At 45.4% G+C, this 27,021-nt stretch overlaps 1 protein-coding gene across 1 annotated transcript in view; it reads right to left on the bottom strand.

The window, feature by feature from the left end:
* GABRG1 (gamma-aminobutyric acid type A receptor subunit gamma1) overlaps positions 1-26,814 on the bottom strand; it is a 358,052-nt gene extending 331,238 nt beyond the window's left edge. Inside the window, exon 1 of the mRNA XM_069201737.1 lies at positions 25,120-26,814. Within this exon, the coding sequence (XP_069057838.1) occupies positions 25,120-25,289 (170 nt within the window). The 5' untranslated portion in view covers positions 25,290-26,814. The remainder of the gene's footprint in view (positions 1-25,119) is intronic.
* Between the last annotated feature and the right edge of the window lie 207 nt (positions 26,815-27,021).

Here is a 27,021-nt window from a genome sequence, read left to right as displayed (position 1 = left end):
GTACAACATGATCTTGAATAAAAGTGAAGCAGTCCCCATGTCTTGCGTCTTGCCATGGGCCTATATTAGTGATTGCAACTTATGCAAGAAGGCAGAACATTAAACTATCTTGGAATACATGTGAAAAGCGATATGGAAATAATGATGACAGACAACCTGAATTCGTGAATCACTAAAACGGCCAACAACTCTGTAAGATGGAACCACATAAAGTTATCATTTTGGATAGTGTAGGAAAATGCCTCTTTTTGCGTGGTCATCCCAACCTTTTGCTAGGTTTAATTACTGGTTTTTGGACTCTGCAACACTGAGACACTGCTGTCCAGTGTCCAGTGTCCAGTGTTTGTGTTCTGACCTCTAAAATCATGCCAAAATTGATTTACTCTTAATTGTCATATTCAATTTACTTATAGGTCCCTGGTATATGGTATAAGGTGTACCCAGAGCCTGTAAGTTAATGCTAACAGGCATAAACCATTATTTTAAATATTAATAAGCCACCTGTATGTAGACCACAATGCCCAATAAAGAAGGGTGCATGGTACTTAAAAGTAGAACATATAGATGTTCAATGTAAAACATCCTTACAGTGAGGAGGCCCCAAACGCTAGTTTCTCTTTTGCAGGGTTGGCAGTTCAATAGGAAACATTGGTATATAATATTAAAATTAAATAAGCTACCCTCACTCAGGAAGCAACTACAAAGTACATTTTTGAACATTTAAAAATATGTATTACAAGCCAATTCACTATTCAAGTTGGATTTGTACTAAATATTTTACAAAAACGTGCTTTTAAAAAGTAGCATTTTACCTGCCTAAAGCCTCTAGACACCCATGTGCGTGTGATTCCAACTGTCACCCAAGAGCTGGATAGGCGCTTGATGTATGAACTTCCTCCAAGAGCTGAGACAAAAGCCTAGTCTACAAGGATGTGTTCTGTTCCTCTGATTGGGTTAAAATTTGGTCAGTGCCTAGGAATGTAATTAACTTTAAATAGGCCTACGTTGTAACAGGCAGATGTAGCCAAAACCTGTGCCTGCCCCCTCCCTTGACCCTCTAGTCAGCTAAGCACCAATCCCAGTTGGTGACAGGTTGGCCCCTGAACCGATTTTGAGGGAACACAGAGGAGTGGTTGCTCATTTTCCTGGTCACACCTCTAGAGTAGGCACAAGAGCTATGCACAGGGGAAAGTGTTTTGTCAGGTTAGATTTAGGTAGTGTGGCACTATTAGATTATTTTTAGTAGGGCACATGGGAACTATTGTAAAATAGGTAGAATTACCACTGGGCACTTTTTCTCTACTGGTTATGGAGGGGCCAGGAGTCACCCCTTGTCCCTCGCCAATGCCCTAATGGATCCTCTGACCTTTTGTACTAGGATGTGAGTCCCAGGAACATAGGGGCAGCATCTACCCCCTTTTGGTGGGTCCCAGAGTCAATTACATAGCTATGTACAGCCCGTGCCCAAGGGTCTGGGTGGTAGCAAAGCTGAAGGGGTAACAGTCCTAAAATGTGGCATTGATCTCAGCCAGTGTGTATACTTTGTGACCCTTGGGAGTTAGAATGGAGAGCACCTGTGATTGGCATCATGTGGGATTTGTGAGCCTTGACCCACCGACTGTGCACTTTTAATGAGATGTTGTTGATAGTTGCAACCTTTAATCCTCTCGATCATCTCCAATAACTTCCCCCTTTAGCTCACATCTCAGAGCTAAGCAGCAGGATTGCGTGGACTATCTTTATATAGGGAGTTAAACAAACTTTCATGCTTTGGAGTATTGCAATTGAGTTGGGCTTGCAGTTCTTTCGAGGAGGCTATGCAGTGTCCCCGTGCCACCACCTTGTGCTGTTTTATTTATACTTTTGTTTAATTTTTTGGACCTTTTTGTTTCTTGGGTTGTAGGGAGGGACGTGAGTTTTTAAAATGTATTTATTTTGTTTTTTATTTGATATCTTATTTTCGTATTATACATTTTTTTTAAATACATTCGTAAAAATGTCTGCATCATACTTTTATGATTTATGTATGTTTTAATGCTATTGATAGGTATTTATATGTTTAAAAAATATTAAGAGTTGGAAAAAACAATATCTCACAAATCTTGAGATAGTTGTCTTACTAATAGGGAGACATGTTGAAGAATATATATGAACATATACCTTTGATATTCATTAACCTCTTCCAGAAGAGAGATGACAGATCTTTCCCTTCTTGCAGTACTGGAAAACTTGTGATCACCTGACAGAACTTTTCCCAATCCCTTCCTTTTCAGTATCTGGGACTATAAAGTTTCTGTAAATACAAGTAGTGCTCCCTTCTTACTATCTCTAAAGAAACGGGTGCACAAGTCATACCATGGAAGCTTTCTTGTGGCTTTGGTACTCCTTTTAGGTTGTTGAGTAATTCAGGGGGCCTTGGAGACAAAAGAAGGTAATGGCTGGAGATTGTCTGCCTAAGTCTTACCATGGCTTGCCTGTCTGCCAACGATTTGCCATGGTTAGAGTTGGAACCTATGAATTTGAAAACCCAAGTGGTTTCTTAGTGCCCTATAAGTTAAAACACAGAGAATCTTTTTCAGAGATTCCAGAAGAAAGTAAGGGGTTGGAGCCTGGTGCAATCTACAATGTTGAGATCAGTGGTGCTCATTTTGTCTTGGCTTGAGCTAGAATAGCCACTCCTGACCTAGAGGAAATTCCTGTTCTATCTGAGACATGGCACAGGAGCCCTGGCAACCACATGTGTCATAGACTGAATATACCACCTTTACGGTTTTAGTCATTATACCAACCTAGGAAGTCCTAGACTACGAGGTAAGCACTATTACTACCCTTGGCAATAAATCAGACATCTATTCTCTCCAATTACCAGCCTATACACTGCTTCCATATATGTCCAAAATAATGGAGGGATTAGTCAACAGCCAGCTCACTACTTACCTAGAGAATTACCCTTCTTGCCGTTTTGGATAACATCAGATTAATAGTAGATCAGGGCAAGGCTGTGTGCAGCAGGGGTTTATCGCAAGGCCTGGCCTGCAGCCAGTCCCTGCAGCCAACCCCTCTAAACACCCAACCCTACTCTGCACACCACCCTTTCACTGTGTGTGGTGGGAGATAGCTGTAACCTATCTCTCTGGGTGTGATAATCAATGTAAGAGGGAGTATCTGGGGGTGAGAGTGGCTGTGAGAGTCTATCTCGGTGTGAGAGTGCATACATATATGTCTTAGTGGGTGAGTCAGTGTCTGTGCAGGTCTGTGAGTGGCTGCATGAGGGTGTCAGTGGGTCTGTGAGTGGGTGTGTGAGAGTCTAAGTGGGTCTGTGAGTGGTTATGTGAGTGTCTGAGTGGATCTGTGTGTGAGTGTGTGAGTGTGTGAGGGTCTGAGTGGAGCTGTGAGTGGGTGCACAAGGATCTGAGTGAGTCTATAAGTGGGTGCGTGAGTGTCTGAGAGGCTCTGTGAGAGAGTGCATAAGGGTCTGAGTGGGTGTGTGAGTGGGAGAAAGAGAGAGAAAGAGAGTGAGCGGCAGAGATAGAGTGTTTTAGGCTTTGATAGATGATATACTTAGAATGAGATATTTCTGGACAAATTGAAAAGAAAAATGTATTTGTCAATTAAACAGAGTGAGATCACCTTTTACTATGAGCCTTAAACATTTGAAGTTCAGGGACACGTCTGAAGTAGAACCCTCAACCTCCAGTGTGAAGTTCTGAGACCTTGCCAATTAGGTCAATGTTTTTTCTGTTATATTTATTCATTTGGTGCCCTTTATGGGCTATCTGGGACCGCAGAGGTAGCCTCAAGGCTGCGCCTGTGGTCCCTGCTATTTGTTTTTTTGAAAGATGAAAACTCTGCTTTCTGACAGCAGGACCTATTTGGTAGGTCCCGCTGTCAGAAAGAGGAGTTATGTTTGTTTTTGCCTGGTGGGAGCAATCAGCTCCCACCAAGCAAAAGCAAACAGCTATGTCCTGGGGAGGGCACCCTGGGACACAACAAGAGCCACTTCTGGGGGTGGTGGTCCCCCTGGCCATCATTGGCTCCTCATGGGGTGCTGTGTGGCCTTTCTCCTATGGACAATGCCCCAGGAGGTGGTGGTCCCCGGGGATAAGGGGGTCCCAAACCCCCCTATTTGTATTATAATCCTTGGGAGGTGGTGGTCCCGAAGGCTGCGGAGGGTTGGGGTGCCCCGTGTTTTAATTGTTTGAAGCTCCAGGGACGTGGTGGTCCCTGGGGCTGCAGGAGGGCCAGTCAGCCTCCCGTATTAATGTTGATTTAAGCCCTAGGGAGGTGGTGGCGCACAGAGCTGTGTGGAAGGCTAACAGGCCTACCCCACACAAATAAAACATTTAGCCTCGGTGAGGTGGTGGTCCCCGGTGCAACAGGGAGGTTGGGCTGCCCCCCGTTACAAATAAATAATGCTCCTGGGACTTGGCTCACATGACCCCTTAGCTCTCGTGCTGAAGTCCCAAAGGGACCATCACCCCAAGGGCTGAGAAACACTTTTTTATAAAAATGTTTGCCACAAATTGGGATGACATCCAATTTCATGGAAAAATTGAAAAAAAAAAAGTGTGGGCTCAAGTGCTTGTTTTTTACAAGCACCCGGGTGTGCAGGTTCCGGGGCATTCACATTTTCTTTGCACCGGCGTGCAGTCTCCCCAAAGCCCTGGGGACCACCACCTCCCTGGTCCATTTTTCAAATATATTTTGGGGGAATGTGCTACCCTCTCCCACAGGACCACCATCACCCCGGGGCTAATGATCAACACAATGACGGGGGCCATGCAGCCCCGGTGCAGCTGTGGGGGCCACCACCTCCCCAGGGCACTCGTCAAGTAGATTTTTGGGAAGGTTGAATGGCCCCTGGCAGCCCAGGGGACCACCTCCTCCCCAAGGCAAACAAACAAATGTGAAGAGGGTCCATCACCGACCCCTGAGCCCCAGGGTCTACCACCTCCCCAGGGCCATTGATTGTTGGAGGGGCCCAGCTCCTGCTATGTCCCAGGGTGCCCAACTCTGGGACATAGCTATTTGCTGTAGCTTTGCTGCCACAAGCCACAGAAAGCACTCCACTAGCAGTGAGGGAGAGCTGTTTGACAGCTCTCCCTCTATGTGAGCAGAGGTTTCCTTTGCTTCCTGCCAGTGGAGATGCAGGCAGGGAGGCAGATGAAAGCACTGCTCGCGCAGTCTCTGTGACAGCAATGCTGGCTGCCGCAGAAGGTGGAGAGTCAGCTGAGACCATGGGGTCCTTCACGCTCCCCCCACAGTCCCCAAAACTGTCACTGGGTGGCTTGGAGGGCACCCAGGGCACATGGCCAGGCCCTGGGTGATAGGGTCCTGGCACCAAGAGAGGCCCTGGGTGGGGGGCCTTTTGACCCCACTCTCCAAAAAAAGAGAGCCTAGGGCCAAGATCAGCCTCTGCAGGAGACCTGCGTAGGGCCCCTCCCCCAAAAAATAATTCAGGCCAGGCCTCAGATGGGGTCCCTGGAGCCAAGATTGGCTAGGGAGGGGGGCTGGGAGGACCTAGCTCCCCCCCAAAATAAATGTTTAGGCAGAGCTGTGGGGGATAGGGTGCCCGAAATAAAATCGGCCTCCCCAAATAAAAAAAGTGGTTAGCTCAGGCCCCAGGGGCTGAGTTTAACCTGGGGGGCCATGCAGCCCCTCTTTCTCCCAAAATTAAATATTTATGCTGGGCCCAGGTTATGGGGTTTCCGGGGTCGAGATCAGCTTGTGGAGGGGGGCCATGTGGGGTTGGATAGTGTGGAGCGCAGGGTTATGTGGTTATAGGTGTTGGCCACAGGGCTGAAGGGCACGACTACTTGAGATAACTCTAACTATAACAGGTGAATTTCTATGGTTCATGTTGGCGTTAGCATGGTGCTGTTTATCCCACCTGATAAATAACAATACCATGGGGTACTTTGTTTATCAGTTGCAATACATAGTACTTTTTATGAATGGGAATAACTTGGATTTTGGTGTTTAATGCACCAAAAGCTGCATGATATGGTAACACTGTATGCTTCCCCCCTTACACCTGCCAAACTTTAACAAAGGATAAGCTAATTGATGAATCTGATCATCAGTGGAATAAGTTAAATAAAACAAAACTCATAATTCCAACCAAAAAACAGGGGTTTACAAACAGGGTGGAATCAACTGAGCCTCTTGTTATAATGCCCTTACCCTTTTGCATACTTAATTCATATTGTACATTACCATGCCTTTTCAACCTTTCCTCTAAAGCATTGCTACAACTTGTTGCATGTTAGAATGTCAGTTTCAATTTCATATTGTAATATGTACCTTGATTTTTCTATGCCTGTTTCGTCAATGCCCAGTTTAATTCTATTCCCTTACTAGATTTAATATTGTCCATTAAAAACCCTACCTGGGCCTGTGGAAAGCCACACTTGGTACTCTGAGACACAGCAGGCTGGCCGATGGATCCCTCTGGAGTGCTGGCCTAGGACCTGGCAAAGCTTTCCAAACAACTGAGAGTCCTTTATTTGTTTGTATAGAGCTTCCAGAAGCATTACCTCATCTGGGGAGAGCTACCAAATAGACAGTAGGTTATCCACACCCTTGCACTATTAATATGGAGGAAGTCCACAAGCCAATCTAGTAATCTTTGCCATCAGGTGACTAAGAGGAAGAACTGAGCAAATGCATCTGACCTTCTAAAGCCCTGACTGGGCTTGTAGCTTCAAAAGCTCCCTCACTCAGACTTCTGTGGCAGCTCGACCATCTGATTGTGCAATTCACTCCTACTGTATGCTGTTTGACCTGACATTCTCAGTGTGGTCCACTCCCAACTATCACCCTTCCTGTTTTCTGAAACTTGTTTTGTTGGCATTAGGGCTCTGTGCAGTTTACCACTGCTAACCAGTGCTAAAGTATGTGTTCTCGCTCCTTAAAACATGGTAAATTTAGTCTACACCTGATTGGCACATTTAATTTGCTTATAAGTCTCCAGTATACAGTACTACGTAGTATGCAGGACATGTACTTTTAAGTTTTACATGTCCTGGAAGTGAAAACTCCTATATTTGTATTTCATTACTGTAAGGCCTAACTCTCCCATAGGATATAATTGGGTTACCTTATTACTTTTAATAAGTGACACCTTTTGATTGGGATTTAGTAGAAATGACATGTTTGGACTCAAATGAATTGCAGTTTAAAATCATGTTTAACAGTAAAGTCAGATTTTAAGTCACATGTCTGAAAATGCCACTTTTAGGAAGCTAGTATTTTAAGTCCTAACTATTTAGTACCTGCTGCCAGTGTCCTGAGTCACATGATTGTGAACTGCTTAGCTTTTGAGCTTTCTCAGGTTGTGAGGCAAAGGGGACTAGATGCTGGATGTATGGGCCATCTTGCCTGGATTGCTGGGGGAAGAGTTGTTCCCTGATTCACTTACATTACAAAAGGATGCCACCAGCATACACACAAAGGAACCTCACAGTAGCCTTTTGTCACCCTAGACGTCTTGCAAGAGGAAGGCAAGTACTTCCCAGAATCAGATGTGAGGGTAGTCTAGAGGATTCCTTGCTTCAAGACTGGAACCATGTTAAAATATTGATCCCTCAGAGCAACCCTTCAGTGCAATCCTGGGCCTGTGGAAGACTTCAGAAGGACTGTTTTGGATCCCAGATGACTGCCCTGCTGCTTGAACCCATGACTACATGAGTTATTCCAAGGGCTAGCTAACTGGCCTCCTGTGGGAGCTACAGAGATATAACAAGCTCCAGACACCTTGAACCCTGTACCTGGACTCTGCTGGAATGAGGCCTAACCCCCTTCCCCACAAGGGGTACCGGCCAGGTTCTGGACTTTTGGAGTGGTGTTTGAGGTGTTGCTCCTGCCTAACCCTAAAATTTGAGACTTAGGGCCAGATGTCTCAAACGATTTTGCATTCGCAAACGGTGCGGATCGCAGAAATCGTCCGTTTGCGAATGCAAAAACATGGTCTACGATGCATGAAAGGCATTTGCAGGCCAAAAACAAGGAATCAAAAAATTTCTGATTTTTTGCGAAGCGTCATGATTTTGCGTGTCGCATTTTGAGTCTCGCAATTTGTGACATGAAATACCGAATCGCTATTAGCATTTCGCAAATTGCGAGTCGGAATAGCGACTCGCAAATTCAGAATTGGTAATTCACGTCAGAAATTGCAAGACGCAAAATGCGACACGCAAAACCATGTTGCAATTCGATGCATCAAAAATTAGCAAATTGCAAATTTTCGCAGAATGGCCTTTTGCACATGCAATTTACCACGGATTGAAACCAGGTGGTAACCAGGTGCAACCTATATAAAGAGGCCCAGAATGCCTCAGACTCTTTTCCACAATGGCTGCACTCTACGTCATGGCGAGGAGAATGAGGATCTTGGCAGGTTTGAGGAGAGGGAGAAGGAGACAGGAGCGCATTTTCAGAGTGCGCATTACCCTTTTTGACCAGACTGAGGAGGAAATATTTGTACAGGTTGAACTCAGCCATGATATTTGACCTGATAGCTGAGCTACAACCCATACTGTAGCGCACAACACACAGGACCAATAGCATACCCACCCATGTGCAGGTATTATGCACCCTGCACCTACTTGCCTCAGGGAGCTATCAAGGGGTCATAGCAGCAGCTGAAGGGGTATCACAGAGTGCCCTCTCTAGATTTTTCAATACATTTCTAAATGCCATGCTGAGTAGGATACACCAGTACATCAGATTCCCCCACACCCTACAGGAAATACAGCAGACCAATATAGAATTGTACCAGATAGCACAGTTCCCCTACGTCCTAGGTGCCATAAGTGGGACACGTGTTGCAATCTGTCCACCATCAGCCACAGAGTATGTGTACTGCAACCGTAAATACCAACATTCAATGAATATACAGGTGATATGCAATGCCTCCTATATCATAACTGATCTCTTGGCCAGGTACCCAGGGAGCACACATGATTCGTACATCTTTCGCCACAGCAGGATTCACACAAACTGCTAGCTGGGGAATTTGGTGAAGGATATCTACTAGGTATTTTCCCTCTTTAAAATGGTGCATTGATGGCAGTGTGACGTCAGATGGCTCAGCTACTCATTATACCCTCTGTTCCTTCCAGGAGACAGTGCCAACGCACTGCGCACCTACATGATGACGCCCTACCTAAATCCGGAAACACCAGCAGAGGGGAGATACAATTCAGTACACTGGGCAACCCGCAATGTGGTGGAGCGCACCTTTGGCCTGCTGAAGAGTCGCTTACGGTGCATCCACAAAAGTGGAGGGGCACTACAGTACAGCCCGGACACGACCTGTAGAATAGTGGCCACATGTGCGATCTTGCACAATATAGCTAACACCAGGGGCATACCTGTGGAAATATCAGAGCCAGACTCAGATGATGATGACGATCCCATACCACCCCTACAGCCAGCAGACAGGACCAGTGCAGCAGAGGGCAGGCAAAGGCATGCTGACATCACGTACAACCATTTCAGATGTAAGTCATGACAACACAACCTCACTGACATGTGTTCTGGTACTTAGCACCTTTATTACATTGACTTCAGGTAACATATGATTCACTAGGACAAAGCAATTCACATGTGTCATAAATGAGCCATTTACAGTGTCGCACTATTGTCTTCATAGTTCACTGTAATTCAACATGTGCAGTTAGTGACCCTGTGGCCATCAAAGTCACTTTTTACGACCGCACATTCCACTCAAGTGCGCAGTGGCCTCACTTGCACCTCTTGTACCAGCCTCAGTGGCAGTGCTGTGCCTGGCACTGCGACGCCTAGGATCCATCGTGGGCACTGCAAGGCTGCTGAGGCCAGATGACTCTTCAATATCCCCAACTCCAAGTTCACTGGGTGTAGCACTGTGATTTGCCAGCATGGTATCCAGAACGTTGGTAATCTGGACCAGTCCCTGGGCTACATCCCGACTACTATGTGCTGCCTCCAACTGTGCGGCCACAGCACGCCGTGATATGAGGGCAGTAGATGTAGCTAGGCGATTGACTGATCTACAAAAGCCACTGAACATCCCCATGAATCGCCTTTTATGCCTGCAGTGGCTGACTCTCTCATGCCTTATCTCAGTACAGAGTTCCGTTACTGCATTGGTCAGTTCCCTGGTGTTCTCCGCAGCTGTTAGCTGTCCCTCATGCAGCTTGCAAATGTTGGTATTCAGACACTCCAACTGCTTCTGCAGACCCCCCATGTTGGTATTGTGTGCCTGCATCTGCCTGTGCATTGCCCTCATGTTTTTGTTTTGTAGGCACTGCACTTTGAGCATTGATGCCTCCTGGCCACTGAAGAATGATGGGCCCTCACCTACTTCCGTGTGCTGTGTGCCTGCATCTTGAGGCCTCCTGCGGGGTGTTGAGTGACGCTGGGGCATGGACTGCTGCCTTCCGGTGGATCAGGCTTCTGGGGATGGAGTGTGGCCTTCATCCTGCATGTCATCCGAGTCCAGGCTCAAATCGGGGAGAGGTACAACCCTTGCTCTGCGACTGATTGGCGCAATACTCAATGACTCGTTGGTGTTGGAGTCTAATGGAGGCTGTGTTTCAGCATCCCCCACAATGGCACAATCTGCTGCTGCTGGGCCTGGGCCATCTGCAATGACAATGTGCAGCATGTCATTTATGTATGTATCACCAAATGTTGCCCAATGGTAATAAATGCACACTTACATCGTATCACTATGTAGTGGGTGTTGTGTTCTTCTGGGTGTCACTCTACTTAATTACATTCTATGTGCTACTTTCAGCTCTGGGTTGTGGACTACCACTCCCATAAGGCATTGTTGTGCTGCATCTAAGATGTGGAATGGAGTACTTATCACAATGGTTTGCACTACTTGCTATTTCCTAAGGGGCATTTGTACATACACATATGGGATTACATTTCATTATTGGACTTACCTTTACTGGTGCTGGGTGTGCCGGACGAGTCTATGTCAGTGACCCTACTGACAGCTTCTTGGAGCAGTGTCGACTCCACCAGGTCTTCCATGGGGGTGGAGGGTGTCTGGGTGGATGGTCCGCCTCCTGTGCTCCTTGCCTCCTGTAGTCTGCTGGCCACCCTCTCCTTGACACGGGAACGCAGGGCGTACCACCTCTTTCTTATCTCCTCCACTGAGCGCTGCGCAAGCCCCACTGCACAGATTTTGGTCTGGATGTCAGCCCAGAGTTTGAGCTTCTCACTCTCTGGGACCTGGAGGGAGCTCTTCCCAAATAGCCGGTCATGGCTCCTCACCACCTCCTCAGTGAGCACCTCCAGTTCTTGCTCACTGAACTTCAGCTTTCTCTTCCTCTCTCCCTTCTCCTTCCCATTAGCAGCATTGGCCATGGTGATGTAAAGTCCTGGCTTGCTCACAGACTTGCTCCCTGGGGCTGGGCTGTGTCTCTCTCACTGCTCCTTTGGGTGTGGGTCCTGGAAACAGCCTGGGCTGACTCACTTCCTGCTTGTGATGTCATCAGGCTGTGCCAGGTGTCTGCAATTTGCAATTTCACATACCGAATCACAAATATTTTTGCGATTCGGTATTTGGGCCTCACAATTTGCATTAGCGATTTTTAAGAAATCGCTATTTCCGAATCGCAATTTTGTTACATTGCATTTTGCGACTCAGAAATGGCGATTTCTTAAAAATAGTTATTTGCGATTCGCTAAGGGTTTTTTACATACATCTGGCCCATAGAAACATATGCACCAAAACGTGTCAGAAGACTGGAACCTAACTTCCAGCTCTTCCGCCCAAGGTGCATCGCCGGTCAGCCAGATTTGACAGTAACTCCCGCCACTATATTCTCTGTAGCAGCAAATCCTGCTCAGTGGGACCTGAGCGAAGATATTTGTCTTTGTGGAACCCTCTGTGTCTACAGCTTGCAGCTTTTCCCCAAGAAGCAAAAACCTCCTTGGCCTGGAAATCCAACTTCTCCCACTCAGAGCTTTTTCCAACCATAGTTGATGGCTTCATGTAGACCTCCTCCAGTGGTTCCTTGATGACAATGATGCCTCCTCTGACAGACCTGCTGCCTTGCCCTGCTGAACTCTACCTTATCCTGGACTTTTCTTTAGAGGAATTTCTAAGTCCAAAGGTAAGCCAAGAAGGGGCCTGACACACCTTGTGTATCTGGCCCACACTTCATCACAATCAGCCTTAACTTTTCACTTTGCTCTGGTTTCGCATGAACAGATACCCGCACTTGGCGCTTTGATCATTTGGGGGCTATTATGTAAAATGATCATAACTCCAGTTCTACTGATTGTATTTAATTATTTTTAGTGTCATTTTATTCTATACATTTTCTCTAGTTTTCTAAATTGGGTTGGGATTTTTCACATTATTACTGTGTGTGTGCTGCATAAATACTTAACACAATGCCTCTAAGTTATCCCTGACTGTTTTTGTGCCAATCTACCAGAAGGTTAAGCACAGGTAACTTAATTACTTTTGTGGTTCACCCTGACAAGGAATGGGACTATTGCTTAAGTAGGGTTTTCACCACTCTCAATCAATAGCCCAAGCTCTTACAAGTGTGCCACCAGATAGCTGTGCCTTGAGGACAGCCATATGGTGGCACTGTGTCTTCTGTAAAGTATTGCTGCTTTCATTTGAGATGCACAGAGAGAGGGAGTCTGAAGGTCAAGGATTGGACCCCAAGTCCGGTCTGAGGCCTATCTGGCCACTTGGACCCCTCCCATAGCCCATTCAGAGCTTTTCACCCTGGTAAAGCAGGAGTAGACCTCCTCATCCCTATAGAAGCTTGCAGGATCATTCTGAGCCTTGAGAGGCCAGAGCAATGTCCCCAGGTCCTGTAAGACTTTACCCCAAGTAAGACAAAGATGAGGCATGAGGCCGGTCAGAGTTTCTTAACTTGGCAAACCATGGGAAGCATGGGAGCCCTCTTCTGGCTGCATGACCCCATCCCAGGCATATTGATACAGACCTGTCTTGTGAATGGAGCAGAGAGCTCATGATGCACCTGCCAGCCATACAAAACTCTTAACAGGGCTCGGCCAGAGGTTCTCAACCCAAGGGAGCCCATCACTGGCACTTGGCCACATGGCATGCCAGAAAATGGAACCAGGGCTGAGGGTTTGCAACCCTGGCTCACCAGAACTCTGACCCTGGTCCTAGTCAAAGTGCTTTATTCTGCTGAAGCAGGGGCACCTTCCCTGGGGGGCCTGTACTAGGCAATATGTGACATGATATGCTGAAGAATGGAGCCCAGGGCCAGTAGCTTACACCCCTGTGCCATCCAGAGCTCTGACTCGTAAAGAGCTTCTTAATCTGGCAAAGCAGGGGAGACCTCCCCTGACCTGCAGTACGCCATTCACTGTGCAACATGATGGGCAGACTAGAAAATGGAGCCCGGGGCCCATGATGCGCCACCACCCTCACCTCTTCTGCCAACTGGAGCTCTGACCTGAGGCCTAATCAGAGCTTAGAGATTTTTATCCCAGTAAATTTGAGCCCACATAAGCCCATCCTTTGCACTCTGAGACATGGTGAGCCAGAGTACAACTCTAGCTCCTGAGAGCCCTCTGTCTGCCAGAACTCTGACCTGTGTCTCAGTCAAGGATTTTGATCTGCCAAAGCAAGGGGCTATCCCCGGGCACTCTGCAACAAGGTAGTGGTGGTAAATGTTTCAGAAGCATAATTGTGTGCACCTCTAAATAGAAAGCATATCAGCACACACTAAACAGCTAACAAAATAATGCAAAAAATAAAACACTTTTGCAAATGCAGCCCTACCATATCAAATATATTTACTCTTTTTAAACACAAAAAAGGCTTAAATAGGCAAATTGTGGTTACAGTAATATGTATTAGAGCAGTTAATGTTGACTAAAAGCAGATAACAATGATAAAATCTAATCTTTGTCAAAATGTTATTTATTACCTGGTCCAATGCACTAACAAAGACATTCATCATAAATTTAGAATGGATACAGACGAGAGGTAACAGCCACTGGGAATCCCGAAACAGAATGGACTTTCATTTGCAATAGAGACCTCTGCACAACATTTGAAATCACTGACATAATAGCTCTAAAAGGTCCGGATAGGAGAAAGGAGAGTTTGCACCCTCTCTTGGGGTCGCAGGGCAGAGGTAACTGAGCCTTAGTAGACAGTGCCATTGCCCCCCAACTGTCACTATTTGACACAGGAGAGCAGCAATTGGGTGTAAAAGATAATATTTCTTCACAGACCAAAAACTTTTTCTTGTATCCACTAGCTCTTTTACTTGAAAATGTCAGCTCATTTTGTAAATAATAATTGTTTCATATGTTTCAACTGCCAACGTGTTTCGCAGCTTAAAACTTGTTATTTCCTCAGGGCAAAAGCAAAATGCCATTTAAAGCTAAAAACTCAATACACTTACACATCCAACTATCAGGGCTGGTGCTACCTATGGGCAGTATGGGCAGCTGCTCAAAGCCCCGCATTCCAGTCGAAAAAGTGGGGCCCTGCTTCCTTGTGAAAGGCCACAGATGCAGTCAGCCCCCTTCTCCTCCTGTGCCCCTTCCCCATCGGATCACATTGCAAATGTATTTTTTTTAGTTAGATGTCTTGAACTCCCTGGCCCAAGGGCATGATGGCTGTTAGAAACTGGGTCTCTGGTTGGCAGTCAGTTTGCACTCTGTCCAAGAAGGGACCCTCATTCTAGACAGGGTAATGGAGATACACACCCAGGATAACCCCTGCTCACCCCCTTGGTAATGTGCACAAGCAGTTAGGCTCAACTCAGAGGCAATGGGTAAAGTATATGTACCAACACATGCACACAGTGATATAGTGAAAACACTACAAAAGGGACACAACACCAGTTTAGAAAAATAGCCAATATTTATCAAAATCAAACAAGACCAAAATGACAAAAATCCAACATACACAAACAAAGATATGAATTTTTAAATTAAAAAGTGTTAATTCATACAAATCAATAGATCCATTTTTTCACACTAAGTACCTGGAATGCATCAAAAATAAAGCTGCACGGGTGAACGTACGTAAGAAACGTAAGCGTTGCATCAAATTCTGACTCGCAAGTGAGGCCATGCTGCAATTCTTCTCCAGTCGGGTACGCAATGCATCGATTTCCAGATGGGCAGCCTCGGGTCCATGCAGGTTCACTGTGATTTTGATGCCCAGCAATGATGCATGTGAAATCCTGACACACGATGGCGAAGAGCCGTGCTGGGTGGGTGATGCATCAATTTCGGCAGCCACAAGTGGCGGTTTCGTTGATTTTCCAGCCACAATACAGGTGCTGCGTTGATTTTTCTCCCGCTCTGGTTTGGTGCATGGACTTCAGCCTTGGTTCCACCAACTTTTTAATTGAAGGGCGCAGGGACATTATACAGCACCACTTGGCAGGGTAGGAGTCTCGGCAAGAGAGTCCAGGTGCTGGCAGAGGAAGTCTTTGAAGGCCCTAAGACTTCAAAACAGGGGGCATGCTCAGTCCAAGCCCTTGGAAACACTTTACAAGCAGGAAAACACAGCAAAGCCCAGACTTTGTCCTCTCTACGGTAAAAGCAGCAGCTGCAGGCCAACCCAGCTAAGCACATTCACAGGCAAAGCAGCAGTACTCCTCCTCCAGCTCTTCAGCTCTTCTTCTTGGCAGAGGTTCCTCTTGATCCAGAAGTAATCTAAAAGTCTGGGGTTTTGGGTCCACTACTTATACCCATTTCTGCCTTTGAAGTAGGCAAACTTCAAAGGAAAGTCTGTGTTGTTGACAAGATCCTGCCTTGCCCAGGCCTGGCCCCAGACACACACCAGGGGGTTGGAGACTGCATTGTGTGAGGACCGGCACAGCCCTTTCCGGTGTAAGTGCCAGCTCCTCACTCCCGACTTTATCAAGGAGACTCATCAGGATATGCAGGACACTCCTGAGCTCCCTTTGTGTCAGTGTCTAGAGAGTATACACTGGCAGCCTAACTGTCAGTCTGATCCAGACATGGATTCCACAGGGAGGCAGAGGCAAAGAATGGTTAAGCAAGAAAATTCCCACTTTATAAAAGTGGCATTTTCAAACTGAGAATCTAAAAACCAACTTTACCAAAAGATGTATTTTTAAATTGTGAGTTCAGAGACCCCATACTCCATATCTCTATCTGCTCCCAATGGGAAAGATATTTAAAGGCAGTCCCCATGTTAACCTATGGGAGAGATAGGTCTTGCAATAGTGAAAAACAAATTTGGCAGTATTTAACTGTCAGGGCATGTAAAACATGCCAGTACATGTCCTACCTTTTAAATACCTTGCACCCTGCCCATGGGGTTACCTAGGGCCTACCTTAGGGTTTCCTTACATGTAGTAAAAAGGAAGGTTTGACCTGTCAAGTGGGTACACTTGTCAGGTTGAATTGGCAGTTCAGAACTGCACACACAGACACTGCAGTGGCAGGTCTGAGCCATGTTTGCAGAGCTATGAGTGTGGGTGGCACAATCAGTGCTGCAGGCCTACTAGTAGCATTTGATTTAGCGGCCCTGGGCACCTCTAGTAAACTGTACTAGAGACTTAGTAGTAAATCAAATATGCCATTCATAGAAAAGCCAATTAGAGTTACAATTTACACAGAGAGCACTTGCACTTTAGCACTGGTCAGCAGTGGTAAAGTGACCAGAGTACCAAAACCCACAAAAACGAAGTCCAGCAGACAGTCAAAAACCCAGGAAGAAGATACAAAAAGACAGGGGAAACCAGACCAAGGACGGCAGCTCTAACAATGGCATTGTTGGTGGTCCAGGGGAGGTGAAAGAGAAACAGTGGACGGGGAAGTGGGCAGCAGCAAAGCCATCAGTTCTGTTGAATCACAATGTTTGGGATGGTCCCTGCTCCTAAAAATCTGCCCTCAAGCCTTGTCTGCTCTTTCTGTTTTGGGTTGCCAGGCAACAGAAGACCTCTTTTGTTTCAAAGACAAGCCAGACATTATCAGGTGAGGAAAGGTGGGTTGGGGAAAGAGGGAGCAGACAGATCAAACTGGCATAGCAGAAGTGTTTAGCAAAGCACACTTCCATGGGCTTTGAAGCGCCAGATCAGGATGCAAGGTCCAGGTATTGGGCCCCTTTCTTGGGCCCTGCAGGTATTATCCAGTGCTGCAAGGCCCAGGGCAGGTTGCCCTCTCTTCTTGGCCTTGCAGTGCAATACTATTGTTGTGAAGCCCAGGGGATGAAGCTTTCTCCCCTCGGTCTTGCAGCAAATAGAGTAGTTTAATGGAACTGGGGAACAAGAACAAGGCCTAGGGTTGGCTCTAAATGCTGTGTTTCTGGGAACATCACTTACATTTCCTCATGCCTAAAAAACATAAAATATATTACCTTTTGTAATATAACAGATACTCGTTTAAAGTACTTCATTGTCCCTGAACTGAGTTTGCGCTATATAAAACTGGAAAAAAGGAAACAACACCATGTCACTGTCACCTCATGTCCTGGCATGGTCCATCACTACTGACTCATGACTTACAAGTTTTCAGACAGCATAGGTGCAGGGGTATCATAAACCCTCCACCCTCACTTCTTGCTTTAGGAACTACAGCGATGATGGAGTTCTTGGCAGGCCTCTTCTGCCTACAGCCCTGCAGACAAAGGCTTAGCTCACAATTAATGTAAAAGGGTGGATGAGTAAATGAAAGGATGGATGCACAATTGAAAGGGTGAATGAATGAATGAGTGTATGAGTGAAAGGGTGGATGGATGAATGATGAGGGAAAGGATGGATGGATGAGTGAGCGGAAGGATGGATGAGTGAAAGGGTAAATAGATGGGTGGATGGGTGGAGGGGTGCATGGATGGGCAAAAGGGTGGATGGAGAAAGGGTGGAGGAGAGATGGGTGAGACCAAGGATGAATAGACAAAGTGAAAGGATGGATTATGGGTGGGTGAAGGGGTGGATGGATGTGTGAAATGACGGCTGGATGAATGGATAAGTGAAAGGGTGAATGGATGGACAGATGAGAGTAGGGCTGAATGTAAGGATGGATGAGTAAGTAAAAGGGAGGGTAGATATACAAAAGGATGGATGATGAGTGAAATAGAGAAAGGGTGGATGGATGAGAGAAAGGATAGATGGATGGGTGAAAGGATGGATGAGTAATAGGGGCAATGAATGTATTAATGAGTGGATGAGTAGATGGGTGGATGGGAAAGGGGGAATGGAAGGATGGATGGCTAAGTGAAAGAGAGGATGGCTGGATGAATGAAGGTATGAATGAAAAATTGACAGGGTGGATGGATGAGTGAAAAGTCAGATGTAAAGGGTGGATGAGTTAAATCATGTACAGATGAGCGAAAGAGAGGGTGAAGAGATGGAAAAAAGGATGGATGATTGAATGAATGGATGAATGAAAGGGTGAATGGATGGATGGATTAGTAAATGAAAGGATGGCTGGATGGATGAAAGTTTGAATGGATCAAAAGATGAGTAGATGGATGTGTAGAATGCGGATGGATGAGTGAAAGGGTGGTTAGGTTTAAGAAATGGGTGGATAGGTTTGGATATGAATGGGGGCATGGATGGATGGACAAACAGACTGAATTGTGAAAGAATAAATAGAGGACAGACTATAAATGTGAACTGGTAGATATCAGTGGTCTATTGGAAGGATGAATGGCTTGATCTTTGGATGGAAAAGAGAAGAGAGCTCTTCTGGGGAGTGTTGTGATGAATTACTTCGCTTATTTGGTGCACTAAGAGCTTTGGTTCAAGGTGGAAGGTATTTTAATTTTCTGGCTACGCCCTTGCCTATATTTGACATTTCTGTATTTGCTGTATATTTATGTGTGGCATCTATACATCATACATGTGGCATTTTGAGAGACACCCAACTGCTACTTGAATGTTACACTAGTAATTGTCAATTTTAGCATGTTATGTTTTAGGTGTAGGTTCTAGAGATAGCCTTGTAGTGCCATGATCTGTGCTTGAGATCCATATTATGTTTGTAGCAATAGGCAAGGTATCAAAAATAAATTGTGTAATAGTGTGTCCTCAGTGCCTTCTTTAAGAAAGCTGCAGGGAAATAACCTTTGTGACCTCTGTCAGCCAGTATGCTCTCTGGGAATCCTATATAAAAGAATTATGATTCCTTATTTTAAGTCCCACTTGCTGACACACCTGTAATGCATTTCCTATTGTGAATTTGTCACTGCAGTCCTCATGTTAGTGCACCACTGTTGGATGGTTTTGCTTATGCAGGGTCATCACCAATCTTTTTGCCTCCTGCCTCCTATTTTTTTTTTTTTACCTGTTGCTGTTGGCTTTTGAACTCTGAGCACTTTACCACTGCTAACCAGTGCTAAAGTGCATATGCTCTCTGTGTAAATTGTATGTAATTGGTTTATCCATGATTGGCATACTTGATTTACTAATAAGTCCCTAGTATGGTGCACTAGAGGTGCCAGGTCCTGTAAATCAAATGCTACTACTGGGCCTGCAGCACTGGTTGTGCCACCCACATAAGTAGCTCTGTAATCATGTCTCAGACCTGCCATTGCAGTGTCTGTGTGTGCAGTTTTAACTGTAAATTCGACTTGGCAAGTGTGCCCACTTGCCAGGCCTAAACCTTCCCTTTTCCTACATGTCAGACACCCCTAAGGTAGGCCCTAGGTAGCCCCAAGGGCAGGGTGCAGTGTATGGTTAAGGTAGGACAAATAGTAATGTGTTTTAAATGTCCTGACAGTGAAATATTGCTAAATTCGTTTTTCACTGTTGCAAGGCCTGTCCCTCTCATAGGTTAACATGCGGGCTACCTTTAAATCTGATTAAAGTGTAGATTCCCTTTGGGAGCAGATGGACATGTGGAGTTTGGGGTCTCTGAGCTCACAATTTAAAAATACATCTTTTAGTAAAGTTGATTTTAAGATTGTGTGTTTGAAAATGCCACTTTTAGAAAGTGAGGATGTTCTTGCTTATACCATTTCTGTGACTCTGCCTGTTTGTGGATTCCCTGTCTGGGTCAGTTTGACAGTTGGGCTGGTTGCACCTCACAGTAGACAGTGACACAAAGGGAGCTAGGGGGTGTTCTCTGCATTTCCTGATGAGCCATCTGTGCTAGGAAGGAGGGGAGAAGTGGTCACTTACACCTGAAAGGGCTGTGCCTGTCCTCACACAATGCAGTCTCCAACCCACTGGTGAGTGTCAGGGGCCTGGCCTGAACAAGGCAGGATTTCAAATTCAAAAGAGACTTTCCTTTGAAGTAGGCCTACTCGAAAGGGGAAATTGGGTATAAGAAGGGTACCCAAAACCACAGACTTTAGATCACTTCTGGACATCAAGAGGAACCTCTGCCTGGAGAAGAGCTGAAGAGCTGAGAAGTGCTACCCTGCCTGTGATTGTGCTTTGTGGAACTATCCTGCAGTTGCTGCTTCTGCCAGAGTAATAGGGCAAAGACTGGACTTTGTGTGCCTTCCATCTTGTGAAGAAATCTCCAAGGGCTTGATTTAGAGCTTGCCTCCTGTTGTTTGAAGTCTCAGGGACAGCAAAGACTTCTCTCTGCCAGCACCTGGAGTCTCTGCAGAGACTCCTGCTCTGACAAGTGGTGCCCTATCCAGTCCCTGGGCCCGTGAAAGGAAAGCTGGTGGAAATCCAAGGAAATGGACCGATGCCGCTGCTGAATCTGGTGACGCCACCAGCAACCGACTCTGTGATCTTCGCTGGAACGCGACGACCTTCGCAGGCCCGATGCCACCGCAGACCCGATGAAGTCCGCGACTCCGTGGAAGTCGCTGCGCCACCCACCTCGTGACCGGCACCGCTCAAAGTGCGTGGATTCAACGTTTCGCACAGACGCCGCGATCCCCAACTTCGTGCATCGACTTGTTTTCACTCTTTACTAAAGGTACTGTGCTTGGTGGTCTAGGCGACTCCGTGTCCGGCGCCACTGGTGTCGGCTTGTTGGGAACAACTCCATCACGATGCAGTGCTAACACCTCATCGAAGCATTTTGTGTTTCTAAGCGCTATTTTTTAGATTAATCTTTAAAAATTCACAACTTGACTTGTGTATGTTGGATTTTTGTCGTTTTGGTCTTGTTTTGGTTAGATAAATATTCCCTATTTTTCTAAACTTGTGTTGTGTCATTTTGTAGTGTTTTCATTAAGTTACTGTGTGTGTTGGTACAAATACTTTACACCTAGCACTCTGAAGTTAAGCCTACTGCTCTGCCAAGCTACCAAGGGGTTAAGCAGGGGTTAGCTGAGAGTGATTCTCTTTTACCCTGACTAGAGTAAGAGTCCTTGCTTGAACGGGGGGTAACCTGACTGTCAACCAAAGACTCCATTTCTAACAACCACCAAAGCAAGAGCTCTCTAGTAACTTTGGCGTAGCAATGCAATGCAAGAAGGTCTTAATGACTCCAAGAGTACAAGACCAATTCTCTGGGAATTAGTAAGGAGCTAGATTACAGTTTCTAGCTAGGACACTGAGCAGTTCATTAGTAGTATTGATGCAAAACCCATTTGCTGCTATTGTTTCTCTGTCCACAGGTTGAAGGGCCTAAACTTTCATCTCATAGTAGCAGCAGGAATACACATTGGTATACTTCTGCAAAATACACACACTTGTGTGAAGACCAAACCTGTCAACTGCCTTATCTTCACAACTGACTTCACTAATGGTTCCAAAATAGGTGCATCATCAAACGTTCTTTTCCTGTCAAAGTAGAAGGGATTTTAATGAAAACTTTCACTAGCACAGACTTCCTCCGGATTATGTTTTACGTTGCTTCTTTAAGCCACATATAAGTAGTTCATTCTGCTTTTATGTCCTAGCATTCTGCAACTTGCGTTTTCATTTCTGTCAGAACTCTGGTGGAACAAGATTCAAATGAAAGGACTAGGTCACTTCAGGGATGCCAAAAAAAGATTACTAGTCCTATGATGCCACGTACTGTGATGTCACTCTCTGAGATGTCACTTTTTGTAATGACATTTGCAAATTAGAAGGGCCTCACATCTTCCCGTTTGCCTGGGGACCCAAAAGTCCAAGGACCGGCCCTGCCAAGTATGAATAGCAATTTTTCACGATTGACACATCTTTAAATAGTTTGTGGTAAACACTTTACGCTGATCGGTATTGTAACCTATAACATAACCTTGTACATTGACGATAACTCTAACCTGCGCCTAGAGTTTGGAAGCAGGAAAAATCTTAGGTGAGGAAGTTCAAGATATTTTTTACCGAGTTCTCTCCGTCTGTCATCAGTTTCAGAATCAAGCCTTAATTCCCACTACTGACCAGTGAGTGGATAGAACCCCTTGACTTTGAACGCTGTTCTTCTGCCAGGAGAGGTCACTTCTACACGATATATAGGTGGGCTAGGAAACCAACACTGTCTTACAAACACATTTACCATCTCAAAGCGGCAAGTATGCTTATCCAGATGCCTAGATGTGGAGAGAGATGCACAGAACACTCAAACCCTAACAAAATGTTCACAACACAGGCAAAATTAAACGTAGGCACAATTGTTAGAGAAAAGCAGTGAAAAATCTATCAAAAAGTAGGTTTAGCATAAAAAACTGTTTTTAGTACAGAATTATGTTGCAAGAAAAAAAAGTTTGTAGAAAAAAATCATTCATAAAAACCTTTTTCAAATAAATGTTACTTGCAAGCGAAAAAGGTGAAAGACTTCGCACGTTTACAGAGTTGCGATGTTTGTAAACTTTAAAAAGCTTTGAGCCACGATTTACATTTGCACCCCTAAAGACGTATATGCACTGAAACGTGGACGAAAAAATAGTTAATGTGAGCAGATTGGACAAACATAGCAACATTCAGCGCCAAGAACGACTGAGAAAATAGCATTAGAGAAAGATTCAGTGAAGACAGCAGGTTCAGAAACGGTGAAAGAACGGTGTTAATTTATTTGTACATTGCATATATGTTTGCAGAAAAGAAAGGCAAAACTGTACAGTAAATGATTTCTTCTACGATAGCAAACGATAATAGGTTCCTTCCCAATATGACTCGCTAAGCTGTGGAACTGGATAGAACAAAGCTGCTTCCAACCTTACTCGGTTTTTTTGTGTTTAAATGAATGCCCCCACATAACATCACATACACTTTTAACACCCGTGAAAACTACAGTTTGGCGTAATGGATATTTCAACGCACCTGATATTCGCGTACGTGGCAAGCAAAGTAATTACGATTCTCAAATGCATTAATGTTGCTCTGGATACCTTTCTAAGTTAAATGAATCCAGAAGTTGCTGTATGTAGGTCAAATGGACCAGGCCTTCAAATCCTGTTGAATATTTTATCTAGAAATACTATTACCTAATTAAACAGTCCTCATTTTGCGGACCTCGTGATGTAGACAGACTAAGTGGATCTACCGGGATTCAAATCTGTGACCTTTACACAATATTATTTCACCGAGCTATCTTCCCATGTAAATCGCTCAGGTTGGTTTTAATCTACTTTAATCGCTTTCTACAATTTGTTGAGTATAGGAATGTTTACCAATACCTTCAATTCTTTATTGGAGTAGTGCTCTTCTTTAACAAGTCAGCCAAAATATGTGTGCAATATTTCTACCCACTCCTCCGCAGGTTAACTACGGTTACGTGAACCTAGTGCGTGCACAGTGTTGTCTTATAAAGTATCACAAACACAGACACATAAGCAGAACATTGGCATATTAAGGGTGTTGCGCATGCAGAGGAAATTGGCTCCCCATCCTTTGACAGTAAAAAAACGCTACAGGTGGGGTGCATTAGATACCTCATGCTCCTGGGCTCCGGTGCCACTGCACATTCTGTACTGTTGATAGCTACACCCCTGGGACACAAGCCATCAGCCAGTTCTGAAAGACAAGCTGAGCGGGATTGTGATCTCATAAATTGCGTCTTCAGAACGGTGGAAACTAAAAGAAAGCAGCCCTCGTAGTTTTTATATCCATGAATAACTGGCCTTGATTCATAATTTAACTCTGAATTACATTGAAACTGCAGTAATATAATCTCGTGTTCCACTAAAACAAAACCCTGGTGAGTGACCTGCTGCTCAAATGATATACACAAAAATACATTGTCACAGCGGCAGAGGTGCTGGGCTGAAGCGAATCACGCTACACGTGCACTCTTTCAAGATATGGCTTCCTCGCTTGACATGGAGCACAGAAGCGGTGCAGACTTTGAAGTGATGTCCTGGGCTTAGAATGACAAACTGTGACCCAGAGATGAGGTACAGAGGGCAGTGTGGGAAGAAAGTGACAGCTCGTGCAGCGAAAGCCCTCGAATGTTATCGATAATGTCAGAATCGTACAGATTATACATGGAAGCCAGTTTGTCACCCCACATGCTTCCTAAGAAGGCATATCCCTTGTTGCTATATTATGCTAATACCATCACGCACGGGGGAGGCGGGCACTTTGAAAAACTGTACCAGGCTACGAAGTCATATATCGGATTGATACATGGTATTAACAACGCCAAGCACAATACACAGGCAGCACAGTCTGAAAGCACTGCATTCGGGCAGTGGAGAGATGTCATTTCAGTGGACCGAGCGAAAGACTGCATCAAGCCGTGGGAGAAATTTCCGAATGCTAAATCAGAGTTTTAGCATAAAATTAATCTCAGAGATATATAGCTCCTTGTAACAAAACTCTTGCAATATCAGCATGTCTGAGTCCACTCAATAACTTTACTTTTCATAATTAATATTTCACCTACATCAGTCTGCTCCGGCAACAATTTCAGAAAGTATGTAGAATAAAAATAACGTGGGGACTGAAAAAAGAGTTCCCTTGCTAAACTGGGCCTCTTTACCTCCTAATTACTCCCTCCTCCCCCAGTTTACCAAGCGTGAGTAATGTAGAACATACTAAACTTCCAAGGTGGTCACCATCCCATGGGAGAGGGAGGAGTACAAAGGAGGAAAGGGGCGGGGTGAAGAGGGGTGGGGGCGAAAGAGAGAGAATGGCAAAGCACATCCAACACCCGGTGTGGCATGTCCCTGGACAGAGAAGCGAAACACTACAGAGCGGACATTCAGGCAAATAAGTCTGCAGTGCAACAAATCAGAGGAAGGAGAGGAACAAGGGGTGCATTAGGTGGCCAAGCCCCTGCGCGCTCTGTACTCACCAGGTGATCCTGCTCACTACTGCCAGCAACAGGAAGACGAGCCTCAGCCCAGCACACGAACCTCTCCTGCCCGGGAGCACACGGACAGCCATTACCCAAGGGCGTCGCTGCGTTATTGTTATTTTATTTAATGACCTGTAGACATTTGGAAACGAAATGCACTCTGGCATGTATTGGGAATAGCAGGTGGCATCCGCCTCACATACGCACCGCAGGTGGCCAATCAGGTCAGCCGCTTTTAGCAAGAATTATCTTATAAAAGTGTGGCGCCAATCAGCCGGCGCCAGGGGTGGGGCTTCCCACCAGAGAGGGCGAAAACACGGCGCTGAAATGATTTCATTAAAACGACCTTCCATGCCGCCGCCAACGTGTATCATAAAATGCATTTACAGACCTTGGAAGACCAGAGGGTCAATTTAAAACATTCTAAACTGAGAAAATAGGCGAGAAAATCAAAGCTTTCAAGATGGTGCCGTTAAGAATGGAACTTTAACAAGCCATCTTCGTACACAACACACGCATCAGCCTCTAGTTTATCAAACCGACAAGAAGTCTATTATTACTAATTGTGCCCTTTAAATGACGCAGCCAGGTTTAATTGAATATATAGCAAGAAAAGGAAGGAATTTCCCTGAGAAGACAACTGATCTCTCGCCCTCAAATTTCAACAAGGTACCAAGGAAGTTATTTACTTCGATATTCAAGCTCGCAGGAAGTTTTGAATTTGTATCACACTAAAGATAACGGTAGAGTTGCATTTTTTATTTTTAAGATGAGTTTGGGGTGCGTGAGACATCTCCCTCCCCATCATTTCTAGACACCCGAGGCTGCATTCTGCAGTTCGTTCATTTCACAGACACTGAGCGAGAGGTGCGCTGCCTTTTTTACGGGAAGTCTCCTTGGGCTGTCCCCAACCGAGCCCCGTCTCCGCCGGGGCGGGCAGACACTGCCTTTTCTGTCAGAATGAATTACTTAGTGCCGCCAGTGCATAACCAAGCGTTGCCATAGTGACCGGATGTCGCCGCTGCATCACGAAGAGGACGGGCAGGGGCGGGAACATCACTGCCGTTCCAGCAACTCGCAAATTAGCGCGGTCATCCTGTCAGCACCTGCAATAGAGCCCGCCAGCTGTCCTCTCCTACAGAGATGAGGTTTTTGACACTGTCCCTTTCAGAATATAAGTGGTTCCCCGGCCTCGTCCTACGCTCCTTTTTGTCTCAGTGAGGGATTCCGCGGAGAAAATAATAGGACATTTCTATTTACTGCAGTACTCTACTGCGACACTAGAAAAAGCAACAGTTCGCTAGGGAAACACGCCGGAAAACACGCATCGCTGGTTTATATTGAGGTTGTCCGTCACGTTTTCTCGAAACCACATTACCATAAAATACATCTGCAAGCTGTTATTTCTGTGTAAAACGAATGCTTCACAGCTCCTTGCTCGCCTGAATGCAGCACCAGCCAGCGAACTCGTGCAGTCGTCAGAAAGGTACTCTTCTATGACAGAAAGTTAAGCTGTGATAACTACGTGGCAAACATGAGAACTAAGCCAGCTCGGTTAGTTGAGACGTGAGGATATTTCTGAATACTCTGCTTATTACAAACGCAGTAATAACGCTATTTGCTTGGGACATTTAAAATACAGTCTGCTCAGTTAATTATATAGTTTTCAAAACGCCACTATTTTAGTCTCATTGCAACCCCAGTTATTATTACATTTTCAGGGAGTTCTGAGCTTGGTCTCATTTATCGCCCTGGGGAAGTGGAGACCTGAAATACATTTATGTTTATCAGTCTCAGCTTATTACTGGACCCTGAGGCAGTGAACTTTGAAGACAAGTAAGAGAAAGAAGAGAGAAGAGAAGAAGCTGCAAATTTACATACTTAAATCTACACAATTCA

The sequence above is a fragment of the Pleurodeles waltl genome, chromosome 1_2, assembly GCF_031143425.1.
Source record: "Pleurodeles waltl isolate 20211129_DDA chromosome 1_2, aPleWal1.hap1.20221129, whole genome shotgun sequence".
Taxonomy (NCBI): Eukaryota; Metazoa; Chordata; class Amphibia; order Caudata; family Salamandridae; genus Pleurodeles; species Pleurodeles waltl.
This window is presented reverse-complemented; position numbering and strand designations above follow the sequence as displayed.